Raw genomic sequence first — 24,668 nt, 5'->3', positions numbered from 1 at the left:
CTACAGATTTGTCCCAGCTCCCAAGCACTGTAGTTTTCACATGGTCATACAGTGTATATCTTAAAACTTTTGTGCTCACTGATCACAGTGCAGCAGCTAATTTTGTTTGCAAAGCAGATGTTTGCTGTAACCTACTACAGTTATAGTTGCTGTACAGATAAATGCACCAAAGGGTAAGGATTAGTTGGTAGTTTATTTGCTGGAATTCTAAGACCTAAATTTTATATTTAAAGAAGTTGATAGCATGTAATACTGAATTCTTGGTATATTTTATTATCAGAGGAGTTTTCTTTCCTATTTTTTCATAGTGTTAATTGCCATCCATTCCTAATAACAAATAAAGGACAACTAAACTTTTAAAGTTCTGACATTTAAAAGTGTTTATATTGCCAAAGCAGCTCAGCAGAGGAGTCATGAACTGTTGCATCATAGAACTTATGGCTGTTATTAAGGGACTTGATTCTGAAATTGAGTTATTTTATTAACTGGGTGGTAACAAGTTGAAGTTTTTTCTGTCTTCATGCTGACATAGTGACAGGAGGTGTGTTAAGATTGGAAAAGACTTGACCTGCCCAAGAAAGCTACTACAGGCTGGTAGAAACCCCTTGAAACATCCAGGAAGGACATTCATTGGGAGTACCCTCACTGAGATTACAAAACATGTGTAAAATAGCTTTTCATTTTACATAAGTTGAAAATATTGTTGTTCAAGAAGACTGGATTTGATTTTATATTTTGGTTTTGCTGCACAGAAATCAGATGGAATTTTTTTTTTTTTTTCAGTAAAAATGAGTTTTCAGTTGATACAGATGCTCATGGGGAAAATATCTGGGGAGATCAGGAAACGGCAAGAGAGAAGTAATCTTTGTGTTTGTTGTGGTATATATGGCGAGGTATCTCCAGAAAAGACTTTTTTTTTTAAATGACTGTATGTCTGGAGCAGTTGCTTTGTCCTGACTTGAGCTCCTTGATTGTAATGAAGAGAGTTTTTTTAATATAAAAATAAATTCAGCTTAATGAATTTAGGTAATAGCTGTTTACTATTTGATATGTGTAATTAACATATATAGCTTGCTGAACTGTATATTAAATGTATTTAAACTGGGTGTTAAATAATATCTGAATAATAACTTTTCTTTTTGACGCTAATTTTCTTTCAGGCTTGTCCCAAAGCTGTTTTATAACTGTGATCAAGGACAGGCTGACCCAGTGGTGGCAGTGGCACGAGACCAAAGCAGTGTCTACCTGAAACTCCTCATGCACGAAACACAGCCCCCATCTCACTTTGCAGTGAGCACTATCACCAGGTGTGTTTCCTGCCTGGCCTTGCTTCCAAAGGAATGGAGACCCAAATTTCACTTTGCAAGGTCTAGGACTGTAGTTAAATCCTGCAAATCCATGTGCTTATGAATTCCTTGTCTAGTCTGTAGGAGCACCTGTAGTAGATTTAAGCTCTACAGGAACTGACTCATGTTCAAAGAATATGTTGTGAGTTACTGGTGAGTGCTCACACACTGAGAGTCCTTGTTTTGAGGTAGTTTCTTCCCTCCATCCTGAAGTCACCCTACTTGCCCATTAAATTATAAAACCAGATCCAGCTTTTTAAGCTAATTGTATGTATGTTACTGTTCTTCAGGTGTGTTCATCCAGGTTTATAACTCTCCACATTCTGTTTAATGATTGTAGTTGCAGAAGGCTGTACTCCCTTTATAACTGAAAAATAAATTCTAGTTTTGATAGTGTGATGTTGTTGTATTTTTGCTGCCAGTTGTACTTTTTCAGTCTTAAGACAGTATGAGTTGTATATATTTGTAGGGGTTGTTGGATTCTATCAGTTTGTCATAAAAGTTTTTAATTATATATCTTTGGTATATGGTCTTGATCCTCTCACTTAAGATATATGCTATAGTATGGAAGCAATAGTACTTTGTGGATCTAGTGTTATTCTGCATAGAAAATGGAGTTTCTACAGCAATAATCCAAATTTTGTGAACGTGCAAAAATGTAGAATCCATTTGAGCTACAGCAAAGACCACAGCAAAGTTAATTGGGTGGTCATTTCTCAAGTATCTAGTTAGAAACTGACAGTTGATCTACTACTTCTGTTTGCTAACAAAGAGGATTTATTTATAAACCAAATAGCATTTAATACAACCCCAAAAATACAACAATATAAGGTGGTATTTAGACTGTTCTCTGATTTTGTGTGTTACAAGCAGTCTGTGAAATACATGCTAGTAATTTAAGCTAAAATATTAAGTTATAAAATTAATAATTTTTGATTGGGATGGGTTTTTTTAAGGACGTGTTTTAGTGGGTATAAATGTTTTTGTTTCAGAGCATACAGAGGTTACAATATGCTGCAAAGTCCAACAGATGTCACTATGGAAAACAACCTGTCAAGGGTTATTGCAGCAATTTCCCATGCACTGACAATATCCACTACAAGAGCACTTACAGTGAGTTTTTGTACATATGAGTTGTACATATGAGTTTCTTTGAGTTTTCTTGCTATGGTGGCTGACTTTTTCCTATTTCACATGCTTGGTTTTTTTTTGTGATCTCCTGACTGTATTTGTATTTGAGGCTTTTGTACTGTGACAATGGCAGTAGTAATAGATTTAATTCTCACTCTTAAGATACTGTGTTGCTAACTCTTCCTGTGGTGAAACCAATTTGATTCTTGGTGTCTGCTTTTCAGTTTGGCTGCTGTGAAGCTTTGTGTCTTCTCTCCACAACATTTCCAGTGTGCACTTGGAGTGTGGGATGGCACTGTGGGTATGTTCCCTCTTTTGTTAATCAAGCTTCTGGAAGTCACATTTATGAAACAGAAGTGGACTTGCTTAGGTGTTGAAGTCCGGATTTATCTTAGCAGTTCTTTAAGAACTTTGTACAGAATACAGAAGATGGTAACTTCATGTTGTCAGGGTATTAAGTGCCAGCATTTGTCACCTCTGGAACCAGGGATTCACAGGGATTAGCTGTAGCTGCTCTTACAGAAAGATAGATATGGTCAGCATCTATGAAATATTCCGTGCTTAAGAACTTTTGAAAGGATGTTTATCTTTGAGATATTATATTTCGTATTATCTCTCTAGAATTTGAACATTGAAATTTTCATCTTGATTTCATGTCTGTGTTGAAAAATGGTGGGTCAAGGAAGTTGGTTTATCTTGGCTGCTATAATAGTGTCAGATGCATTTAAATTGTTCTGATTTGGCACACTGAGTGGGAACAGCAAATTTGGTATCTATAATACTTCATTGTTAATATAGGTAATACATGACAGGCCCAAATTACTTACATTCTGAAGAGTTTCTTCAGATGAAAATGTACAGCTGGTAGCCTAAAAGTTCTGATTTTGCCTCTGATCATTAGTGCTGTGCCATGTGAGCAGCAAAAGTAGCATGGAGATATGCACCTGGAGACCTGTTGGGTTTTTTAATAGATTTAATATAATTTGTGTTGATTTTCTTTGTTGCTGACATTGTGTCTCTTACTCTGTTCAGTTGGAAAATTTTGTCTTATTTTAAAACCAAATCCCAAACACAAAAAATGAGCATCCCTCAGATGCTTTTCTTGTCAGCAGGCCCTTGCTTCCCTTGCTGGCCCTAACTGTGGTGTGCTCTGTATATGTAGAATAAAAAATGTGGTCCAGAGGTAACAAATGAAGTAATTTAGGATGTGAGCAGTACTTAGCTGAAAAATAAAATCAATATATCTTCTCTTCTACCTAGCTTAAAAATGTTGTTTTAAAGATGCGTGTAATATTTATAAATGATCCAATGGCATAGACTTTGCCCTTTCCTCTCATTCCTTCTTCACAAATTTTTGGCCAGTGTTTATATGAATTTAGACTGTAATTTTATTTTTGTGGAATGATATGGACATTTCTTGTTCTGCATAATAAGAATATAATATCATGGATAGTAACATGAGAATTTTGCCAAAAATTCTTTCCTGTCTTAAGTGTTGTTGTTCTTATGATTAACAAGTTACTGGAACTGGTGCATTCCAACTCTGTACAGCTCAACATGGATTAAGTATTGGACTTCTGACTGGATGTGAAATAAATAACAGTTGCCTGTGAAAATACTTTACAGAAACCAAAGAAAGGCACTGTAATTACCTCTGAAGCTTTATCAAAATTATAGCTATACTTAGTGTCAGGTTAATTTTCTGAAATTCCTGTTGTGTGAGACTAGAGTAGCTGTATTAGAAGATTTGAATTATTTCAAATTTAAAAATATTTTGAACGATTTCCAGATTTCCTTTATTTGGAGATTATGTAAGATCTTCTCCTGAAAGAATCTGAAGTATTTAGGTCTTACAGCTTTGAAGTGATGTGTGTAATTCACAGAGTATCATCAAACATCTTACTGTGATCTCTGCCTGCCCTTTCTTAAACTTGACTTCCATGGGAAAATCTGATTTTATAATTATTGTCAAGGAAAATACAGAATGCAGCAGAAAACTACCATCTTGGATTGTGTTCACTCAAAAAATATAGAAGATTTGATGGAATGTAATTGTTTAATTAATTTCTTGTCACTTTAAAGCACTGTCTTGTTACATTAAAATACTACAGCTAATGTCTCCTGTCCTTACCTTGCATATGCACAAGACTTAACTGAAGATAGTTCAGGACTGTAGTGGGTAGCAAAAAAATACAGAATTCTTCAGTTTATCAGTAGATGTCACTATAGCCTTGATATTTGCTACTAAAAGGAAGTTAATGGCTCTTCAAGAAACCGGAGTATTGTCAGGTCTCTGCTGCAAATTGCTTTTTGAAGTTGTATTTGAGTGTTAAATGTGTATTTCTGTAGCACAGATTTAATTTCATTAGATTAGCCATCTGCTTGACTTGGTTTTCTCAAGACTTTTAATTTGCCAAAAGGGAGATAAAAAGTCATGACATTCCAAAATTAAACTTGCAGTGTTTCCCAGCCAAGTTCTTCAGACGAAGCTCAGAAGGGCTGCACCATTGGTATGGCTGGCTTGGTCCTGTCTCTGCTTTCATCAGCTTGGTTCCCACTGGACCTCTCAGCACATCAGGATGCTTTGATTTTGACTGGAAACTTGCTTGCAGGTAAGGCAGGATAAGAAAAAGTAGGATTGTCCTAATGTTTTTACCGTTAGCATTAGAAGGTCCATATCTCACTCCATTCTGATTGTATGCCATGAAAAACTTCCAAGATTAAGCAGAAGAAATAAAGAAGGAACTTGCACCCAGGAGATTTGACAAGAAACTGCCTCTTTGTAGCTAAGTTGCAAATTTCCTCCAGTTGCCAAAGGGCATGCTTAGTACAAGCTGGGTACAAAGAGCTCAGATTTTGTTGGTTTTGTTTTAAACTGTGCAGCTACTCCTGGCTTTGAAATTCTGATTGAACTTCTGTTCATACAGAGATGATAACCATATCTGCCTTCAAAATTTTCTGGTGCTTAATTCCAACTTTTGTCTTTTCTTTCCTGAAATTGCAGCAAGTGCTCCCAAGTGCTTAAAGAATCCCTGGAGTGCTGAAGAAGATGCAAACCAAGGTGCTGCAAAGCAGGAGGAGCCCTGGCCAGCTCTGTCAGATCGAGCTCTGGTCACTTTAGTAGAACAGCTCTTTTCTCATCTGCTGAAGGTCATCAATATTTGTGCCCATGTGATGGATGATGTTGCTCCTGGTCCAGCAGTAAAGGTATATATTAAAAATAAAAAATAAAACGATGTGACTTAAATACTGTTGTGCTATAGACCTCTTCACATTTTAGACTTGATATAGGTAAGTATCTAATTCCTTGATGACTCCACTCTGTATAGTAAAACAAGTACCATGAAAAAAATGCATTTTTTTCTTCACATAAGAGGTTTTTCTTTAGTTCTGCAGTGTTTAAAATATTACCCTAAATTCTGAGTCTGTCATTCCTGCTGACTTCACTTTAAACATTAATTCACTGAGGAGTATATAGAGTACATGATGTATTGGATGGCATACTCTGGGAAGTGTGTTGACTTTTGGGTTGGTTGGCTGGTTGTAATGCACTCAGCTCCTTTTGGGGCCAAAAATAACTTTTATCTTCTGAATATCCTGTACAATATTTTGACTTTTAAAGAGCTTATATCAGGTACTTCCAGGCTCGGGGATTTTTGAGATTTTTTTGAGGCATATGCATTTAGAGACTGATTTAGAAACTGTAAGACAGTATTGTTAAGATCAGTAATTTCTTCATATTTTAAAAATGTTTGAATATAATTTTGACATTCCTTTATTTGGAATCAAAAGGAAGTGTAGTCATTGAGCTCTAATTTCATCTCACTGGCTTATGCTGAAGCTGAAAATTTAATCTCATTGGCCTATGCTGAAGTTGAAAATAAAGTGGAGAATATATTAAACTATTTCCTTTTCACACAGGAAATTCATGTCCTGAACCTGAAACATTTCAATTTAACTGACAGTCAAATGAAGGGGAGTTTAAACAAAAGAGGAATATGCTTGCATTTTTATAGAAGAAGAAAAACTACTTGCTTACAAAACTAATAAAGGTTCTTTTAATTCTAGGCAGCATTACCGTCTCTCACAAACCCACCTTCTCTTAGTCCGATTCGGAGAAAGGGGAAGGAGAGGGAGTCTGTGGAGCAGGCATCTGTGCCCATGAGCCCTAAGAAGAGTGGTGAAGCAAGTCCAGGTAGGCACATCACTTCTGTTAACCCTTCCATCTGCCTGCCTCACACAATGTGGTTATGGCAGAGAGAGAAGAGAGAAAACTGAGTAATTTTTCTGGAGTTTCAGTTCAAGAGGCTGGCAGGGTACTGCATTGATAGGAAGGCAGCTGTGGGTGGGGGCTTCTTTACTGTTTTGGTTTTTATTGACTGTAAGCTGAAAATTAATTGTACTTTTCAGAACCAAAGCAATACTGAATGCTTTTCCTCACTTTTTATGAATCTCCTCAGCTATTGACTAAAATAATTTTTGCACATATGTGACTTAAAAGAAATTTGAAAGTTGCTTTCCAGCTTTTGGCAGGAGTGACTTATATTGCTTTAGGAAATGAGATTCTGAATCTTGAAACCTTTTCTTTCATTAGTAATGAATGAAGGAAACACATGTTAATTCTGTTTTGTTAATTGTGCATGCACTTCAGTATTAAGCCCTCTGGGTTAATTTCTCTCTCCACAGCAGGCTGGATGGTTGGAGTGCTCATTTTCCAGTTGTGCACAGTTTGTGTCTGCAGTTTGGAATATACATATGGATTGAAAAACGCATGCTCTTTAATGATGCAGGTGTAGGAAATTATATTGTGTACTTGTCATGAGCAGCCTAGAAAAGGCATATTGTGCTAATCTATGATATTCTTTTAAGCTTCTAGGCAAACTGATGCTACAGGACCTGTTCCAATAAGTAAATCATCTTCAGTAGGAAGCTTTTATCATCTTCCATCATACCTGAAGTTGTATGATGTCTTGAAAGCAACCCATGCTAATTATAAGGTACTGCATGATATTGTTTTATTGGACTGCAGTGGGGTTGGATAATCACTTTATTTCTTTCAAACAGGCTCTGTCTCTGTCAGCTCACTGGTTTACCTGTATAAACAGTTGGTGTATACACACACACAAAAAAGTTATAGATCACAACTACCTCCAATAAAAACAAAGTGGCCAAATAACAACCCATGATAGGCACTGTCACCCTGTTGTTTCTCTGCTGTCATTATTGCTGGTACCAAATTATTCTTTGCTGGTTTGGCAGTCCCAAATAAATCCCCATGTCTGTTCTCTCTGCATTTTATTCCAAGATGGGGAAGCTTTTTCCTCATTAGTTCAGGTGACAGAAGATGCATTCCCTAGAGAGTTGGTCATCTGATATGTACACTTCAAGGACTGTGTTCTTATTACACCTGCTGTGTTTATCAGAAATGCATCATCCAGCTCCATGGCTTGTCAATGCCCTAGCCATCCTCAAGCAAGAAGATCCCTTTTTTTTCCCTTAGTCAAAATGGAATCCTGCCTTTCCAGCAATGCATCAGCAAGTCTAAACTGTCAGTGAAATTTTATACAAAAGATCATTTTGTGTCAATACCCACTTCTTCCAGTAATTTGTCGCTTTCTCAAGTAATGTGGTTTTATTTTCTGGGAACAGGTTACTTTGGATCTCCAGAACACAAATGAGAAGTTTGGATGTTTCTTGCGGTCTGCCTTAGATGTTCTCTCTCAAATCTTGGAACTTGCTACTCTTCAGGACATTGGAAAGGTATAAGATTGGTTTGTTTTGTATTTTATAGTTAACTTATCCAGTATCTATGGTCCTTACTGGGAGAAGACACGTATCACTGATTTCAAATTGCTGCTCTTCCAAGGGGCAGTAGTTTTGCAAATGTTGTGCTTCCACAAAGTTGAATAAAGGGCTAAAGCAGATTCTCCAGGTTAAATTGCTGCTGTTGAAAACTGGAATAATTTTTTGCTTTTTAAATTTTGCTTGGGGATTTTTCTTTCCAACCAAATCATTTGCCTTCAGTCATTCCCTGTATTCATATGTCTAAATATACAAAATGTCAGAAGACCTATTGCCCTCCTTCCTCTCCTGTGTTTTGCTATTTTTTTCTCCTTAACTGTGGTGCTAGACATTGTAGTATTTTAAGATTAGGAGGAAAATGTTGAATTCTTATTTCGTTCTGTAATTCCTTGATTTCCTTTAAATTAATGTAGTTTTACTTAGTACAAAAACCTATGCTACTGACAGTTTTTCACTGTAATGTTTTGTATAATGAAAAGAACATCAATTTAATGCACTTGTTTTTCTGATATTCTAGTGTGTAGAAGAAATTTTGGGATATCTAAAATCATGTTTCAACAGAGAGCCAACAATGGCAACAGTGTGTGTACAGCAGGTAAGGAGTTTTTTTATGTGTTGTGTGTGTTAATCATGATGTCCTTTTGTCAATTGGATGCTAAGGATGGCCGTGCTTGTAAGGGAAGTGGTATATAGAAACATTTGCCCAGGTGGAGCAAAGACAGCATATTTTATTTCATTTTCACTGTTTGTTTGGTGACTTGATATTAGTTCCCTCTTGAACTGCTTCCAGTTCACAGAACTATTTTAGCTGATGTTCAGAAAACAAGCTTGTTTCCTACCTTACCAAAAGTGTTCTTCAGCCAGTTAACTCTATCAAAAAACCCTAGAAAGCAAAGCACTGACTGCCTTAGTGGTGGATTTTTTGCAGGCTTCCAATTAGATATTTAGGTTTAAGTCCTCCAAGGTTAATTACAGTGAGAGACAAGTCAAGGTTTTTTTGTTCCTGGAATGTTACCTGTCGGAATTCAGGACATCCCTCTGGCTGTCCTGGATTGCAAGGACCCCTGCCAGCGGGCTCAGAGACCCTGGCATAGAGCCCAAGATGCCTGTGGTCTCGATTATGACCCATGGAGCAAGTTACCAACCTTATATGAAGATGTGCAAGCCACAAAAGTATAAGTAGAATAATAATCAGTTTGTCACAGGGTGAAAAATAGATATTTTTGGGGTTTTTAGAGTGGGGGTTCAGGGGGGCGAGATGGAGGGATCTGGGTGTGTCCAGCCTTTCTCCTTCTTCTTGGCCTCCATCTTCTGCTGTGACGGTGGCACTTTTAGATTGGTTTAGAGTAGAAGCTCACTGTCTGACATAGGTGATAGGTATTGGAAAGTAATTGTCAATATTGTACACGTGGTTTTTAGTTTAAAAAGATAACACTGCCCCAGGGGCAGGCAGAGTGCCGGGAACTGTCCTGCTGAGCAGACCTCAGCTGGACAGGAGAAAGAATTTTATAGATAAGAAACAGTAAATAACCTTGAGACTGAGAACTGAAGAGTTCTGACTCCTTTCTTGATTGCTGGGCTGGGAAAAGAGACTTTGTAATGCATCTCGGTCACTCTGAGCAGCTAAAGCCCCGAGAGTTAACCTTTCTTCTTTTCCTTCCAATTTTCTTCTCTAGTTATTGAAAACATTGTTTGGGACAAATCTGGCTTCTCAGTATGATGGCTCATCTTCAAACCCCAGCAAAGCTCAAGGCAAAGCTCAGCGCTTGGGTTCCTCCAACCTCAGGCCTGGCCTCTACCACTATTGCTTCATGGCACCCTACACACACTTCACACAGGCCCTTGCTGATGCCAGTCTGAGGAACATGGTGCAGGCTGAGCAGGAGCACGATGCTTCAGGGTAATTCCTTCCCTTACATCATAATGTTCACTTGAACTAGAGTCTGTTCTTAGTGCTTTTCATAAATGTATCATTGGGGTGTTGTGTAACTTGAAAATACAGAGTTAAGCAGAGAAATTTGTCTTGGTGAGCACATCCTGGATGCAGTTATCACTAAAGTGTTTTCCAAAGCAAAATTAAATGAATATCATTGAAGTTTTTAAAAGCATAATAATTTTAAATGCTTGTATTCAAAAGTATATTATTAATTTATAAACACAGCAAATAGTCAATGTGTTAAAGGAAAGGCAGAAGGATAACTAAGCAAAGACTAGAAAATCTTTCTCTGATCAAAGTGTATTGTAGGTTGTCTCTGCCCTTTGTTTTTACTAAAACTCTTGAAGCAGTCAAGTAGATTAAGGGAAGTTGGCATTGGCGCAGTAAAATGCATCTAAGGACTGTGTATTTGTTGTATTTTTTTTAATGTGTGTGGGGTTTTTGTATTTTTTTTGTAACAGATGGTTTGATGTGCTGCAGAAAGTTTCTACACAGCTGAAAACTAGCATTTCCAGTGCAGCAAAACATCGTGCTGATAAGGTACTTGTATCTGTGTTCTCCTGAAAGAGCTGTACCTTAGATTTAAAACATTTTTCCTCCTTTCAAAACTAATTTGGCTTTGAATCAGAGACGTGTTCAGATGTTAGATTACTTTAAAATCTCTCTATTACAGAATGCTATTCACAATCACATTCGTTTATTTGAACCCCTTGTCATAAAAGCATTGAAACAATACACAACAACAACGTCGGTACAGCTGCAGAGACAAGTTCTAGACTTGCTTGCTCAACTGGTTCAGCTGCGAGTTAACTACTGTCTTCTGGATTCAGATCAGGTTGGTACCTCACCACGTTGGCAAATTGTCATACACATCTCACCAGGAAGCTCAATTAACATCTGCAGCAAAAATATTTCCAGTAGTCCATTCATTGTACTAAAAGTGAAGACTTGCAGGAGGGTGAGACTCAATTTCCCAGCCCTCAGCCACAAATAGCTTCACACCTCTGGGGTTTTTTTGCATGTAAATGACTTTTTGAGTTCTGCAACAACTATTTAAGAACTGCTTGTGAGATGGACTTCAGGAATAAAATGATGTGGACAATACAGTCACTTTTATTCAATAAAACTTCATTTACAAATGGAAATACCTTCTTCCATACTAAGAGTATGGACTTCCTTATCACTGTAATGAGCATCGTGGCTGACAACTGTTGTTTGATGTTAATGGCAGTGAGGGGAGCTAGTGGCAAATACAGTAGTCTGTGTAGTTGTCCATAGAAGTAGGGAATTTGTAATATAAAATTTAAATGGTTTACTTAGAAGTGTTTTATTTAGTACTGTTGTTCATTTATAAACCTGAAAATGTGACTTGCAGTGCTTAAGTTTTCTGTAAATTCATGAAGAGATAATTCTTCTAAATGCATAAGTGGATTTTGGATTTTATCTCAGTTTAGATTTTTGGCTGATTCTTAATTTCTTGACTGTAATACCTCAAATATTGTATTTCATGAGTGAAAGATGAAGTTATACTTAAAAATATACAGACTACAGGTTAAATGTGGCTTAAGTTCGTGCAAGCTGTAATTAAGCTTCAACAGGTTTCTCCATCTTCTGTAACTGCAGAGGGAACATTTCATAACGTGGTGCAAATGATTTTCAGTGCCTGTCTATAACTGTCAAAATGGTTTCAAATGAAAATTAATGTCTCTGTTCTGATGCACACTTTTTTCTCTCTTTAGGTGTTTATTGGATTTGTGCTAAAGCAGTTTGAATACATTGAAGTAGGACAGTTCAGGTATGGAATTGGCAAAGAGTCTGTGAACAATGAGGGTTTGCAACTGTCTTGTTCTGAAAGACAGATCAGTGATGTGTTACAAGTAGGGATTAGATCTGCTGGTTATTTCTGCCTTATGAGAAATGGGAGTTTTCTTCTGGGCGATGTGCTGGTTTATTCTCTGGCTCTAATGGTAACTCTTCCAGATACTTTAGGTTCCACGTGACTGAACAAGTCAGAAAGCAAAGTGGAAAAAAAAAAAAAATAGTAATAATCTACAACTGTGTTGTTTTGTTTCTCTGTTTTGGTATTGTAAACCCATTCCTTTGGGCCCCCCTGCCAAAGCTATGCTTCTGAAATCAGCATTTAATTGCTAGCTGCAATTGCTTAAGGGAGAGCTGATTTTCCTATTGAGGATTCAGAGTGAATCCCTATGTTCTCTGGTCACCTGGTACACATTGTATAGGATCTAATAGATCATAAGGAAACCAGTGAAATTTTTACAGTCAGTTATTTCTGTTTTTTCTCACACTTGAGTTTTAATGAAGAGAGAAGTTGTTCTTTTGCTCTGTGGATCTTCTACAGAAATAATCTAATGTGCATTAGACAGTATGTTATAATATTAGTAACTGTAATGGTCAAAGATTGAAAGAAATCCCTGGGGAAAAATCCTATTGTACAGAACAGGGCACAAAAATTACAGAAGTACTGTATGAAACCAGAGCAACATATTCTGCAAAGAAACCTGGACTGTAAAAAGATAGGTTTTCTTGAACAAAGCTGTGCAATTCAAACTTGACACTTGAATTTTTTGTTTTGTTTTGTTTTCAGGGAGTCTGAAGCAATTATTCCTAATATCTTCTTTTTCCTGGTGTTGCTGTCTTATGAGCGATATCATTCCAAACAAATAATTGGAATTCCCAAGATCATTCAGCTGTGTGATGGTATCATGGCCAGTGGGAGGAAAGCTGTTACACATGGTAATTCAAAAACAGAACAACAACAAAAAAAAGCTCTTAAAAAAAAAGACAGCAAAAAGGCATTAACACTTACTAGTAATAGTTCAGCAATAAATCCAATGCTGACTACTAGCTATAGAAAACTGTTATCATACTCAGTGTTCCAGAAGACACTCACTTTTAAGACATGCAATACTTTTCATTTAATTCCTTCAGGAAATTTATTATATCACATTAACACTGCTGCTGTATATTCTGCATTGTTCAAAATTGCAACAAAGCTTTTATTTGAAACTTTATTCAGTAATAAGTTCACAACTTAGCAGTATGTGCAAAGCTTTGATTTTAATTTTTTGTCCACTTCCCTTTCCTTCTACTTTCAGCCTTTAAGAAGAAGCCTCTCTCTCATACTTTCCAGTGATTCTGTAGAGGAATACTTTATAAAAATAACTTTTTTTTTAGTTCTGTGAGAATGGGCAAATGTGTCCATAATTTTTTAACAACAAGTAAAAAAAAATCCATCATTATGCATGATAATTATAGGGTTTGTGGAGTTTTAGGTATGGGTAAAACCTTTAATGAACTAGAACCCAGCTTACTATTAGTAACTGACCTGTTAGTTCAAGAAATCACTGTTCAGGAGTGATTTGTCTCATACTAAACCAAATCCATCTCATTTCAGCAATACCAGCTCTGCAACCCATTGTTCATGATCTCTTTGTGTTAAGAGGAACAAATAAAGCTGATGCTGGAAAAGAGCTGGAAACTCAGAAGGAGGTTGTAGTGTCAATGCTGCTGAGACTTATCCAGTACCACCAGGTAGGGGAGGAGGATGAAGGGTCTCCTTTTGTGGTCTGTGAAAGGGTAACATTGCTGTGACTGCTAAAAGTGCTTCAGGCAGTATTAATCATTTTCTCTACAAAGCTGGAATAGCTGGACTCTGTGTGGTATCTTTCCTTATAGAGAGAATATGCAAAGATTTTTTAAGGGTATGGGAAAGGTTCTGCGCTACAAATTAGTATTTGAGGTCAAGTAACATACCTGTAGAATTTCCTAGTCCAGCCTAGAAAACAAAAAACTAAAAAGCTCCAGTTAGGATCATGATCTTCACTGTCTTGCAGACAGAATAAACAGAAGGTTGGTGAAGAGAAGAAACTTAAAAGAATGGGAGTAAAATGGAGAAGGAGACAAGTTTAAAATTAGGAAAGATGCTGCATGGAGATGATTTAGGTATTGCTGTGCTATAACAGTATCTTGAATAACACTTACTTGAACAAGGTGATGACACTGGTAATTAGGTATTTATTATGACTTACTACTTTGACCCAGACTTGGAAAACATGTTTCTTCTTTGTAGGAGTGTAACAATGACTTTTGTCAATACACTTTGTTTTAAAGAAAAACATAAAAGTAATTTTGAGAGAAGTGTCATGATCAACATGGAATCTTACTGCTTATTCAGGTGCTTAACAAACCTAATGTGCCTTTCTTTCATAATGTGAAAATGCAGTTCTGGTGTATGCTAATGGAAGCACTGTATTTTCTGAAAAAAGTCAGTACATCTTGTCAAAATAATTTGTTAGAACTGCGTGTTCAGATTGGGGTAATTTTGTGTATCCACATTTTCTTTTGAATTTGTAGTTTTATAATCATAAAATGACTAATATAACTGTATGAAATGACACTCTGTAGACACATGATGTGAAATAGTGAATAACTTTGTTATATAAGGTACTGCAATTGCTGGCAGATCTCCTTCTGACACACTTAACCTATTAAAGACCACCCATGCACTGCTCTTCCCACACCATCCCATTTGTAGCTCTTATTCTGCCCTGTTCTGCTGCTGCAATATGTCTAAACCAACCCTGGGCTATTTTGTTCCCTGGCTGTGGCTGGGATGGTCTGCACTGGTTTCCCTGGACATTTGAGAGGGTCCCAGAGCTGCAGCCTTCAGCTTTTTTCTGTTGCAACTGGAGCTGCCACCCATGGAGCTCCAGAGTTAAGTTTTGTAGCCTGGAATTGCTCCTGTCTCCTCTCCTGAGAAAATCTTTTGGGAAGAAAGTCACCTGGGAATCTCCCTCTCTCTAATCTGAACTATCTGAATTTGCTTTTACAAATGCTCTAACTTGTTTCCTGAAACAGATTCTTTTGTCCCCCTTGCCAGTTCATACATTGACATTCTTGCTTGCTGTGTCTGTTGTCTGTCTGTCCTTCAACGTGTGGTCTCTATTACCCCCAAACCTGTAACATATTCAGCTACCAGAAGTGCTCCTTGCTTGGTGTGCTCCATTTTGTTGTCTCTTAAAACTTTTTTATGAAACTGACATGTCTCAGGTGAATGAGCCTCATAAAAATGTCTGTTTTGTTTCCTTGACCAAATTTAAATTTTATTGAAGCTGGAGTCAAGACAGAATATACACGTGTAAAATTGCTCTCTTTCTTCCTGCCCTTTTTGTTGAATAAGGGGTGTGGTATTTAGATTTATGATTTTTTTTTCCAGTTGTTTGAGTAGTCTTTGACAAATACCATTTTTAAAAGTACAAAGCAAACATTTTTCTAGTTTAAAAAAATAACTGGAAAATTCTTTAAAAACCACTACCAAGTCTGTTCTTGTTACTAAGAACTGACTTTTAATCTGAAAATGGGGTTTTAAAAATGTACAATTCTCTCATGTGGGGTTTTTTTTCCTCTTTTGTCTTTTTGGTAGGTGGTTGAAATGAATATTCTTTCCTACTATGATATTACTGGAATGTTTTCTGTTAGTATTGGTGTTTACTTACTTTTTTCTTTACTTTTCCTTAGGTGCTAGAAATGTTCATCTTGGTATTGCAGCAGTGTCATAAAGAAAATGAAGACAAATGGAAGAGATTGTCTCGGCAAATAGCTGACATCATTCTCCCAATGCTTGCAAAACAACAGGTGGTTCTATCATTGTTCTAATTCTACAAATACCTTAAATAATTGCTGTAATATATGTATCAATAGTGGCTTTGAGTATTTGATTTTTCCTTTTATTTTTGTATGAAGACAAATTTTATTGAAATTGTGGTTGCCATATATGGAAAAAAACAACTGCTGCAAGGTAAACTTAAGTCTTTGGAGTGATGAAGTTCATATTGAAATGCATTAAGTATATGCAGTATGACTGTCTCTAGAGGAAGGTCATTCTGTTTCTCTAAGGTACACGATTATATCAGAACACTTACTAAGGGGTGGGAAGATGGTCCCATATTCATACAATGTCAGAATGACTTTTTTTTATGGTTACAGTGGGTTCAACTGCAGACCAGATTACTCTAAGCTCCATCCAACCTGGCCTTGAGCACTTCCATGAACGGGAGAGCCATCCCTTCTCTGGGCAGCCTATTCCAGTCCCCCACCACCTTCACAGTAAAGAATTTCTTCCTGATATAAATCCACACGCTTTCAGTGTAAAGCCATTCCCCCTTGTCCTCTGTGCACCTTTGTCCACCTGCCTGTGCACAAAGTCCCTTTCCAGTTCTCTTGTAGCCCCTGTAGGTACTGGAAGAGCCTTCTCCAGACTGAACAACCCCAGCTCTCCCAGCTGCCTCCATAGCAGAGGCGCTCTAGCCCCAGATATTCTTTGCTCCATGATGGCAGTTCCCCAATCCTGGGAGATCTCATGTCTGGGGAGAGTGGGCAGGATGATCACACAACATTTTTAGAGCGAGCTGAAATGCTGACAAAGTGAAATTGCTGTTGTTTTGTGTGACTGCACATGATCATCTTCCAAATTATTTAAGCAAGGATAGGGTCATCCAGATTTGTAGGCCAGTCCTTTGCTTTTTGCAGTTGATTACTTTATAATTTATCTAGAAAACTGTTCAAGTAAGCTGTCCTGCCACTGTAGCTGTTCACTTTTCTGATAATTAGGTTTCTTTTCTCCTAGTTGCCTGCCTAAGTTTAATCATGACCAGCATTGCAGTCTATAAATAAACCTGGTAGGATGTGCAGTGAGAGAAAAGTCTCTAAATTTTGTGACAAATCAGTCTTTTGGTCTCATTCTCTGAATAAGGCCTATTTCTCCAAATTAAATACATGTAGTATGCACACTGGATTTCATATGACAGATTTTTGTCCATGTTCTTAAAACTCATGTATAGGAAGGCCTGCAATGGAACTTAAAATTTATCTTTTATAGCTTTTGGTTGCTCTGAATTTTGTACTGTAAAGAACCGCTTTCTTACAGGTTGTTACAGAAATGTTTAAAACACAGAGTGTAAATTTTGTGTTGAAGTTACCTTTAGTGGATAGTTAGAAATGAGTTTTGTGTTTTTTTCTTTCACAGATGCATATAGACTCTCATGATGCTTTGGGAGTACTGAACACTTTGTTTGAAATTTTGGCCCCTTCATCCCTTCGCCCTGTGGACATGCTTTTAAGGAGCATGTTTGTTACTCCTAAAACAATGGTAAGCTACTGTTTTCAGAAAAGAGAAATCTTTTCCGATATCTTTCATGCAAAACTAAAGAGAATGTGTTTCTCTTTAATAATTTGCTAAGTGATGTTAAAGTACCAGCAGCAGAATTTGGGAACAAATTGGCCAGAACTAATGTGATATGCCAGCTGAGAGCACTTGATACTGAGGTGTTCTGCTTATGAATTACTTTCCTTCATTTTGTATGCTGAGGATCAGGAATGTAAAGGAAGGTACTGTTATAATAAAATAAAATGCAATTTTATAGGTAAATTACATTTTTCTTACACGAGTGTTAGTAATGCTTTTATAGCTGAGAGATTGTTTACCAGTGAATATGAGCTTGACCGTTACCACAGGAGTAGCATTTTGTAAGATCTGAACTTAAAATTTACTTCTGGTTTGCTCCATTCTTGAAAGGGTCTGATTTTTTACAAGTGAATGAAAATGCTAATTTTTTAATGCCTTTCTATGTTGTGTCATTTAACTTCAAAAGTATTCAGTCTTTTGTATTTCTGTGTTTGTGTTAGGCATCAGTGAGCACTGTCCAGCTGTGGATTTCTGGAATTTTAGCTATCCTTAGAGTTCTGATTTCACAGTCAACAGAAGACATTGTTCTGTCCCGCATACAAGAGCTTTCCTTCTCACCATACTTGATTTCATGTCAAGTAATCAACAGGCTGAGATGTGGAGAAAATAACGTGTCCACACCAGAGGATCGCACTGAGGTCAAACAGGTGAAATACCCACCTGAAGAGACATTTTCCAGGTACATTGTCTTTTGAGTAACTTGGGGAAATGTAAAGAGTTCTGAGAAATCACAAGTACATTGGGCAATATTTAACATGTATAAAACTTCTGTGTAAATGGAATCAAGTTGACATGGGACAAGTGTGTGTGTAGGAAGGAATATTGAGATGGGCAGAGATGGAGAAGTTGAGCAGATTTTAGTAGAACTTTGAATTGTTTTGGTACATCTTCTCAAGCCAAGTGAAAGACCTAATAGAGCTGATAAAATTAATGAATCCTGGATTTAGGAAAACCAGGTCCAGAAACTTCACTGCTTTCCTTCCTTTCTGTGTGGGGACTGAATGATGAAACATCCCTTTAAGTGGAAGCCCAGGTTATGTATTAGAAACTTGGCAGAAGTGGGATTCAAATCTATTGAGTTAGTTCTGCTCTTTCTTTCCTTTTTTTAAGACCCAGCTTTGTCTAGTTGGGTCTTCCCATGTTGATGTCCTTGGACAGTGACAAACTTCAGGCAAAAGAAGCGTGGAGAGACGGCAGCAGTATTATGTTGACATAATATTTGTCATTAAGGCATTATGTTTTAATGCAGTGGGAAGCATTTGAAATAGCTGTTTGTTTAAGAAAACAATAACATTTTACTCAAGTAGGGAACTTCAGATAGGAATAGAATGCTGTTTTCATGTCATTCAGCTCACTCTGAGGGTTGTAGGTAGAGGGAAGAGGGTCTTCTGGACACCCATACTGTGACCTAATGTCCAACAGCAGTGATGTGAGTAATGGAGTCATGGTCATGGCCAGGAGCAAGGATGGCTTTCCTCAAATGTCCTCTTTTGGTGCTTCTTTTGACACCACATATTGTTCCAGCTGGAGGTTTGATAAAGAACCTGTGTAGTAGAATGTGGATGGGTGAGGTGAGGTAAACAGGAGAATTACTGTGCCTTGCTGAATTACCCCTGCTCAGCTGAGCTGTGGTCACTGTCACAGATTGGTTTTAGTTTGATTTAACTCAATCACTTTAAGCAAATCACTATAAAGACACCACAGCATTCTGAATATTTGCTTTGTAAGTGAATTGGGCCAATGTTACTGTGACTGTAGCTGATGAGAGATAATCTGGATTTAATATGTAATTATTGACATGTTTGTGATCATATAGCATGCTATTTGTTTTAGGTTAACATGTTCTGTAGCATTTCATTTAGTATGTTATTTAGGATGGGTGGACAAGAGCTTTGTATTTTATTTTTCAATCCCAAGTTTCATTGGCTAGCTTCATCTTTTTCTGAAAGATTGATAATTTTCCTATTGATTGTATGTGTTTCTTTCAAGATTCTTACTACAACTGGTTGGCATTCTACTGGAAGATATTGTCACCAAGCAATTAAAAGTGGACATGAATGAGCAGCAGCACACTTTCTACTGCCAGGAGCTGGGAACACTGCTTATGTGCTTAATACACATCTTCAAATCAGGTAATGTTGGAAATGTTGCCCAGGTCATAGCATGCAGTGGTTTTTAAGTTCCAAGACAACTCATAAATGCATTGAACTACTGAGAAGGAATATGTAAGTGCTGAAGAGGTTACATTTTACTCCCTGTAGAGAACTTAGCAAACATGGTGCTTATGCACACAGGGCACATTTTGCACATTTCTTCTGTCTTTGTGGAACAAAATGTAAGTAGTGATTCTTCGTCTCTCCTTGTAACTGTCTAAAATTTTTCAGTCCAGAAAACACAAAGCAGTCCAAATTTGTAGCTGTAATTCTCATGTTTTATCTTAGTTTAGAGGTTGGTTGGTATATCTGGCTTAAAATACTGAGTCACTGACCATTAACTCAGGCTCATGACAAGGAAGGTTCCTGGCTTTTGCCATAATTAGTAAAAATATATAAAACAAACAAGCAAAAAAACCAACAAACCAAACAAAAAACTAACCAACCAAAACCAAAAAACCGCCCCAGAAAACCAGGAAAGGTGGCACTTTTCTAGCTCACCAGTCTTGAGTTCCTTGCTTCAGGTTTGGAAATTTTCCCTTAGGTTTCTTCTGCTGGATACCCAATGCCTTCCCCTTTGGTAATTCCTTAGTCCCTAGCTTGATTCCTTAGTCTTATTTTCTGAATAGTGAACTAGTGTGACTTTCTTTTTTCTTTATTCTTTCTTTGCTATGACTGCCCCTTTTGCTTCTGATTTTCAGCTTGCAGCTGAAATGCAGCCTTGGTTTACTCTTAGTTGTCTGCAATTTAAAAGGTCTTGGTACAAGTCCCTGCTTCTTCATAGGCTTCCTTGGCGACATGGGACAAGGAACTCTGTGTTCTGTTGCCTTGCATTGTGAAATGGGAGTCTTCCAAACTGAGGTTCTTGGTGCAAAGGCTCCAAGAGTGTGTGTGAAGAAACACAAAATTAATCTTTGTTTTAGGTGTGCTTTAGGGCCCAGAACTCTGGACGGAGTGACAGTTCTCTTCCCATGTGTCTGTTACAGTAATAATTTTATTATGTTTTTATACTATTTTATTATATAAAATTATGTAATTATAATAGTGTATATTTTCATTATATATTAATTTATGTTTAGGAAAAATGTTTGAATCAATATTTTACAAATAACTTACACCAGGGTGTTTTGGCATAGAGTGATTAAATGGTGTCAAGCCAGGAGCAATGAAGTCAGAAAGTGAAGCTGGTGATTGAAATTGGGGCAGTGGGTTCTTCCACAGTGGGAGCTGGGGATAATTGAAAGGAAGGTTCAGCTAGTTCTGCTGCTGTGACTGGCTGCCAGGCTGCTCTGGGAGTCTTGCCAGGAATTATGTAGAAATTTTCATGCAAAATTAAAATTAAATATTAAAATACTCATGCAGAACACTGGGATATGTGGATTAGATGATCTCTAGAAATTAATTTAATGTAAAACTACAAATAACTTCAGGTATATTACTACCACTAGTACCAGTATGGTGTAATAGGGTAAAAGAAAAGTTGTTCAGACATCTGGGCTGTATTTTCATGTCATAACATATTTGTTTAGGTTGAGGATTAACTAACTGCCTGAATTTGTAATGCTTTTCTTTTGTTCAGTTAGAACTTCCACAATTATTTTCTCTTTAAGTTACATTCTCCCAACTATGGGTGTAGCTTACAGCAATTTGTGTGTGAAACATTGGCTGTATTCTGTAATTTCTAACCACTGTTCTACTTGGATGTTTTTTCTTCTCACCCATTGCAGTTTTTTTTCAAAATGTGAGCATTGCTGACTCCTGTTTCCAACTGTAGGAAGCTACTAGATAATAAATGAACGTTCTCAATCTGTTCCTCTGAAGTTAGAAATAAAAGGCATGAACAAAGTAAAAGGATGAGCATGCAATGTTTTTATGACTGTAGGAAGTCACTAGATGGTGTAGTTTCTGCAAATGCAGGGAGCTGGAATGGGGTTAGCACTCCTTTGCTAATAAGTGGAACCAGAGATTTGAGACTCAGCTATTTTTCCCATTCTTTGCTATTTACATTGTGCGTTTGTCACTCCTGGGGGCAGCTTAAATTGGTCCACATGGCTGTGGAATTTACAGCTTCATTCTTCTGTGTGTCTGGCAAAGAGAGCAACTAACACTGCAGATTTCCTTCATTATTCTCATTAGCTCTTGGTTCCTAACTGACTCTGAAGATTTTTTTTTCCCCCTGATCTTATCTTCTCATAGAAACTCAAAGTCCTATACCTTAGGACTACCTTGTAGCTTTTTAGACAATTTTCCTTGTTTTCCCACCATTTTCTAATTTCTTTTTTCCCAACTTTTGTTTTGGCATACAAATACAGAATCAGCCATTCAAAAAGCAAAATTCTGCTTTTTTGCAGAGTGTTCCGTTTTCAGGGTAATGGCAGAAATACCTAATTTTTGCACTTTAGAAATTGGATAATTGGATGAAAGAGAATAAATTTAGTTTCAACTAAATATGTTTGGAAAGCCATTCTCTGAAGGACGATACTCATAGGTGTTCTTCCTTAACATGCAGAGTGGTAGTTACCTCATGGTTCTTGAGTAGAACATCTCTGTTTTAATTTACAAACAAACTAACCCTGGTCCACAGGTGACAGTTTTAAGTTTAATGAAGGTTTTCATGAATCAGATAAATGAGAATTGCCATGAAAGCTATGTAAACATGATTTATTGAGTCTGACAGCTGGTAATTACTGGTTTACACACTGCCCTTTGGCAAACTTCATCACTTACCTTAAATTTGTAAAACTGCTTAGAATTTGCCTTTCTTGCAGAAATTCTACCCTGAATAATTTTAAAACTTCAGAATTCAGACTACAGCTTTGTTACTCTAACATGGTTTTATTGTTTTCAGGGATGTTTAGAAGAATCACAGCTGCAGCCACCAGACTTTTTACAGGAGATGGATCTGATGGTAGTTTCTACACACTCGAAAGTCTGAGTGACCTTGTTCAGTCCATGATTCCCACTCATCCTTCTTTAGTTCTCCTCTGGTGTCACATTTTGCTTCTTGTCAATTATACCAACTACAACTGGTGGTCAGAAGTGCATCAAACCCCAAAGTAAGTTTTGGTTTTGTTCTCTAGTAGTGTGTTTCATATAATTATATTTTCTAAAATGATATTAAAACAATCAAGCTGCTTTCTGCCGAGCCTGTCACCCCACTGAATGGTGCTGCTTGGATTATGAAATGTAGTTCTGCATTTACTTCATGCGTGTACATGTTGTCTGTTCTGATATTGGTGTGACTTCCATACTCAGGAAATGTGTCCTGCACTCAGTTGCTCCTCAGAAGAACTGCCAGGTAATCTCTCCACTTCTACGGCAAGAAAACTTCATCTTTGTGCTACTTTTTATTGAAACTATGGAAATAACTATAGCAAAATACTCAGTGTTTCATGGGGAGCTGATATTTCACTTTCTAGGCAATAACCAGCCAGTGGAGATGATGGACACTGTTGTGTTTGTGATAATACAATCTGATGATATAACTGTAGCTACAGGATTATCTGTTCTCAGTGGGTCTCTTGCTAAATGCTGTCAAAACATGGTATTAGCACCCTGCTGGTTCATTAGCATTGAGACCTGTAACAACCTCACTTAACACTGGTTGTGTGAATTTTGGAGATTGGATCTAAAATGGGTATTCTCTTTGCCTGAAGTTAGTTTATTCCACCAGTCAGGCATTGGAATGATTTGTCCTCGGTGGATAAGGAAGGGACCTTCTGTGAGGGTGGGTGTTCCTCTGTGCTGATTGTAGAGGGAGGTGAACAAGTGACTTGAGGGACATTTCTGGTGCTTGTGCAGTGAGTGTTGGGCAGTCTCATCTTGCTCTACAACTGAAGTGCATAAATACTTTCACAAATGTGAGATTCTTGCTTCAGTTCAACCTTATGTATTGAAAATATATTATTCTAATTTGTGGAAACATAGAATTACCAGGATTATGAGCAAAACAGGGCAACTTCTCAGGCATTGGAAAAAGCTGTCTAGGGAAGGGTGGAATTACCATCCCTGGAAGTGGTGAAAAGGTGTGTGCATGTGGCACTTCAGTATATGGCTTGGTGGTGAGCCATGATGTGGTGCTAGGTTAAAGGTAGGATTTGATGATCTTACAGGCAACTTTGATGATTCCATGAGCTAAAATAGTAGTACATTTTTTTTTTATTTACCAGTATCATCTCTTTTCTGGGTTGGGCATCACTTTTAATCTGACACTAGAATAAGTGCTTAAGAACACTAGTTTGGTTTGAGAAGAAAATACAGTGTTAGGTTCTATTATCCTACCAGAGTTGCAAGAGCCTGTGTTTTTCTTTTAAATAGTTCATTTGGTTCTTTAGATTGTCTGAAAAAGTAATAAGCAATGCTGCAATTGTTGAAAAAATAAAAATATGATGGAAAGCAAAGTGTCTGCTTCAAGGACGTGTAATGTTTGAATGAAGTTTACAGGGAAAGACATGTCATGTAAGGGCATAGGTAGGATACTCCAAGCACTTTTTTCATGTTTCACTAGCCATACCAAGAAAATAATAACACCATATAATGTACTTTTTGCAGGAGACACAGCCTTTCTACTACAAAATTGCTGAGCCCTCATATATCTGGAGACAGTGATGAATCTGACCTGGAATCCAAGCGTGGCATGTGCAATCGTGAGATAGTGAGAAGAGGAGCACTCATTCTCTTCTGTGACTATGTTGTAAGTTTTGAATTATGACTTTTATAACTACAGTTTTGAGTTATTTCAGGATGCTGACAGTCCTTTATTACTGATATGTGTTAACTGAAGAGTGAAGTGTGTGAAGTGAAAAATGAAGATCTGTGAAACTAGTAATTTCATTTTCAGATGGTGCTTCTGTAAGCTTAGATATGACCTCATTTGGCATTATTTTCTGTTCTAAGCTGTGAGTTCTCTTGGCTTGTAAAGTTTACCTGGTGGGCAATAGAATTACCTTCTGGGTATCACATCCCTTACCTGGGACCTGCTTGGGGCACACTAAGTAGTTCAGACTTCCCAACATCAGTAGCAGTGCAGTGTCAGA

General features: G+C 37.3%; 1 protein-coding gene across 3 annotated transcripts in view; it reads left to right on the top strand.

The window, feature by feature from the left end:
- The window catches only part of HTT (huntingtin), an 80,873-nt gene that overhangs the window by 28,639 nt on the left and 27,566 nt on the right, over positions 1 to 24,668 (top strand). For all 3 annotated transcript variants that reach the window (XM_074541638.1, XM_074541637.1, XM_074541636.1), the window contains 21 exons: positions 1,161 to 1,307; positions 2,339 to 2,459; positions 2,702 to 2,778; positions 4,938 to 5,089; positions 5,482 to 5,684; positions 6,546 to 6,672; positions 7,347 to 7,474; positions 8,127 to 8,237; positions 8,797 to 8,874; positions 9,956 to 10,179; positions 10,677 to 10,755; positions 10,889 to 11,050; positions 11,955 to 12,010; positions 12,821 to 12,969; positions 13,631 to 13,767; positions 15,754 to 15,870; positions 17,261 to 17,383; positions 17,920 to 18,158; positions 19,469 to 19,611; positions 22,481 to 22,688; positions 24,184 to 24,325. In XM_074541638.1, coding sequence (XP_074397739.1) covers positions 1,161 to 1,307; positions 2,339 to 2,459; positions 2,702 to 2,778; positions 4,938 to 5,089; positions 5,482 to 5,684; positions 6,546 to 6,672; positions 7,347 to 7,474; positions 8,127 to 8,237; positions 8,797 to 8,874; positions 9,956 to 10,179; positions 10,677 to 10,755; positions 10,889 to 11,050; positions 11,955 to 12,010; positions 12,821 to 12,969; positions 13,631 to 13,767; positions 15,754 to 15,870; positions 17,261 to 17,383; positions 17,920 to 18,158; positions 19,469 to 19,611; positions 22,481 to 22,688; positions 24,184 to 24,325 — 2,923 coding nt within the window. The remainder of the gene's footprint in view (positions 1 to 1,160; positions 1,308 to 2,338; positions 2,460 to 2,701; positions 2,779 to 4,937; positions 5,090 to 5,481; positions 5,685 to 6,545; positions 6,673 to 7,346; positions 7,475 to 8,126; positions 8,238 to 8,796; positions 8,875 to 9,955; positions 10,180 to 10,676; positions 10,756 to 10,888; positions 11,051 to 11,954; positions 12,011 to 12,820; positions 12,970 to 13,630; positions 13,768 to 15,753; positions 15,871 to 17,260; positions 17,384 to 17,919; positions 18,159 to 19,468; positions 19,612 to 22,480; positions 22,689 to 24,183; positions 24,326 to 24,668) is intronic.

The sequence above is a fragment of the Zonotrichia albicollis genome, chromosome 5 (assembly GCF_047830755.1).
Source record: "Zonotrichia albicollis isolate bZonAlb1 chromosome 5, bZonAlb1.hap1, whole genome shotgun sequence".
NCBI classification, from domain to species: domain Eukaryota; kingdom Metazoa; phylum Chordata; class Aves; order Passeriformes; family Passerellidae; genus Zonotrichia; species Zonotrichia albicollis.
This window is presented reverse-complemented; position numbering and strand designations above follow the sequence as displayed.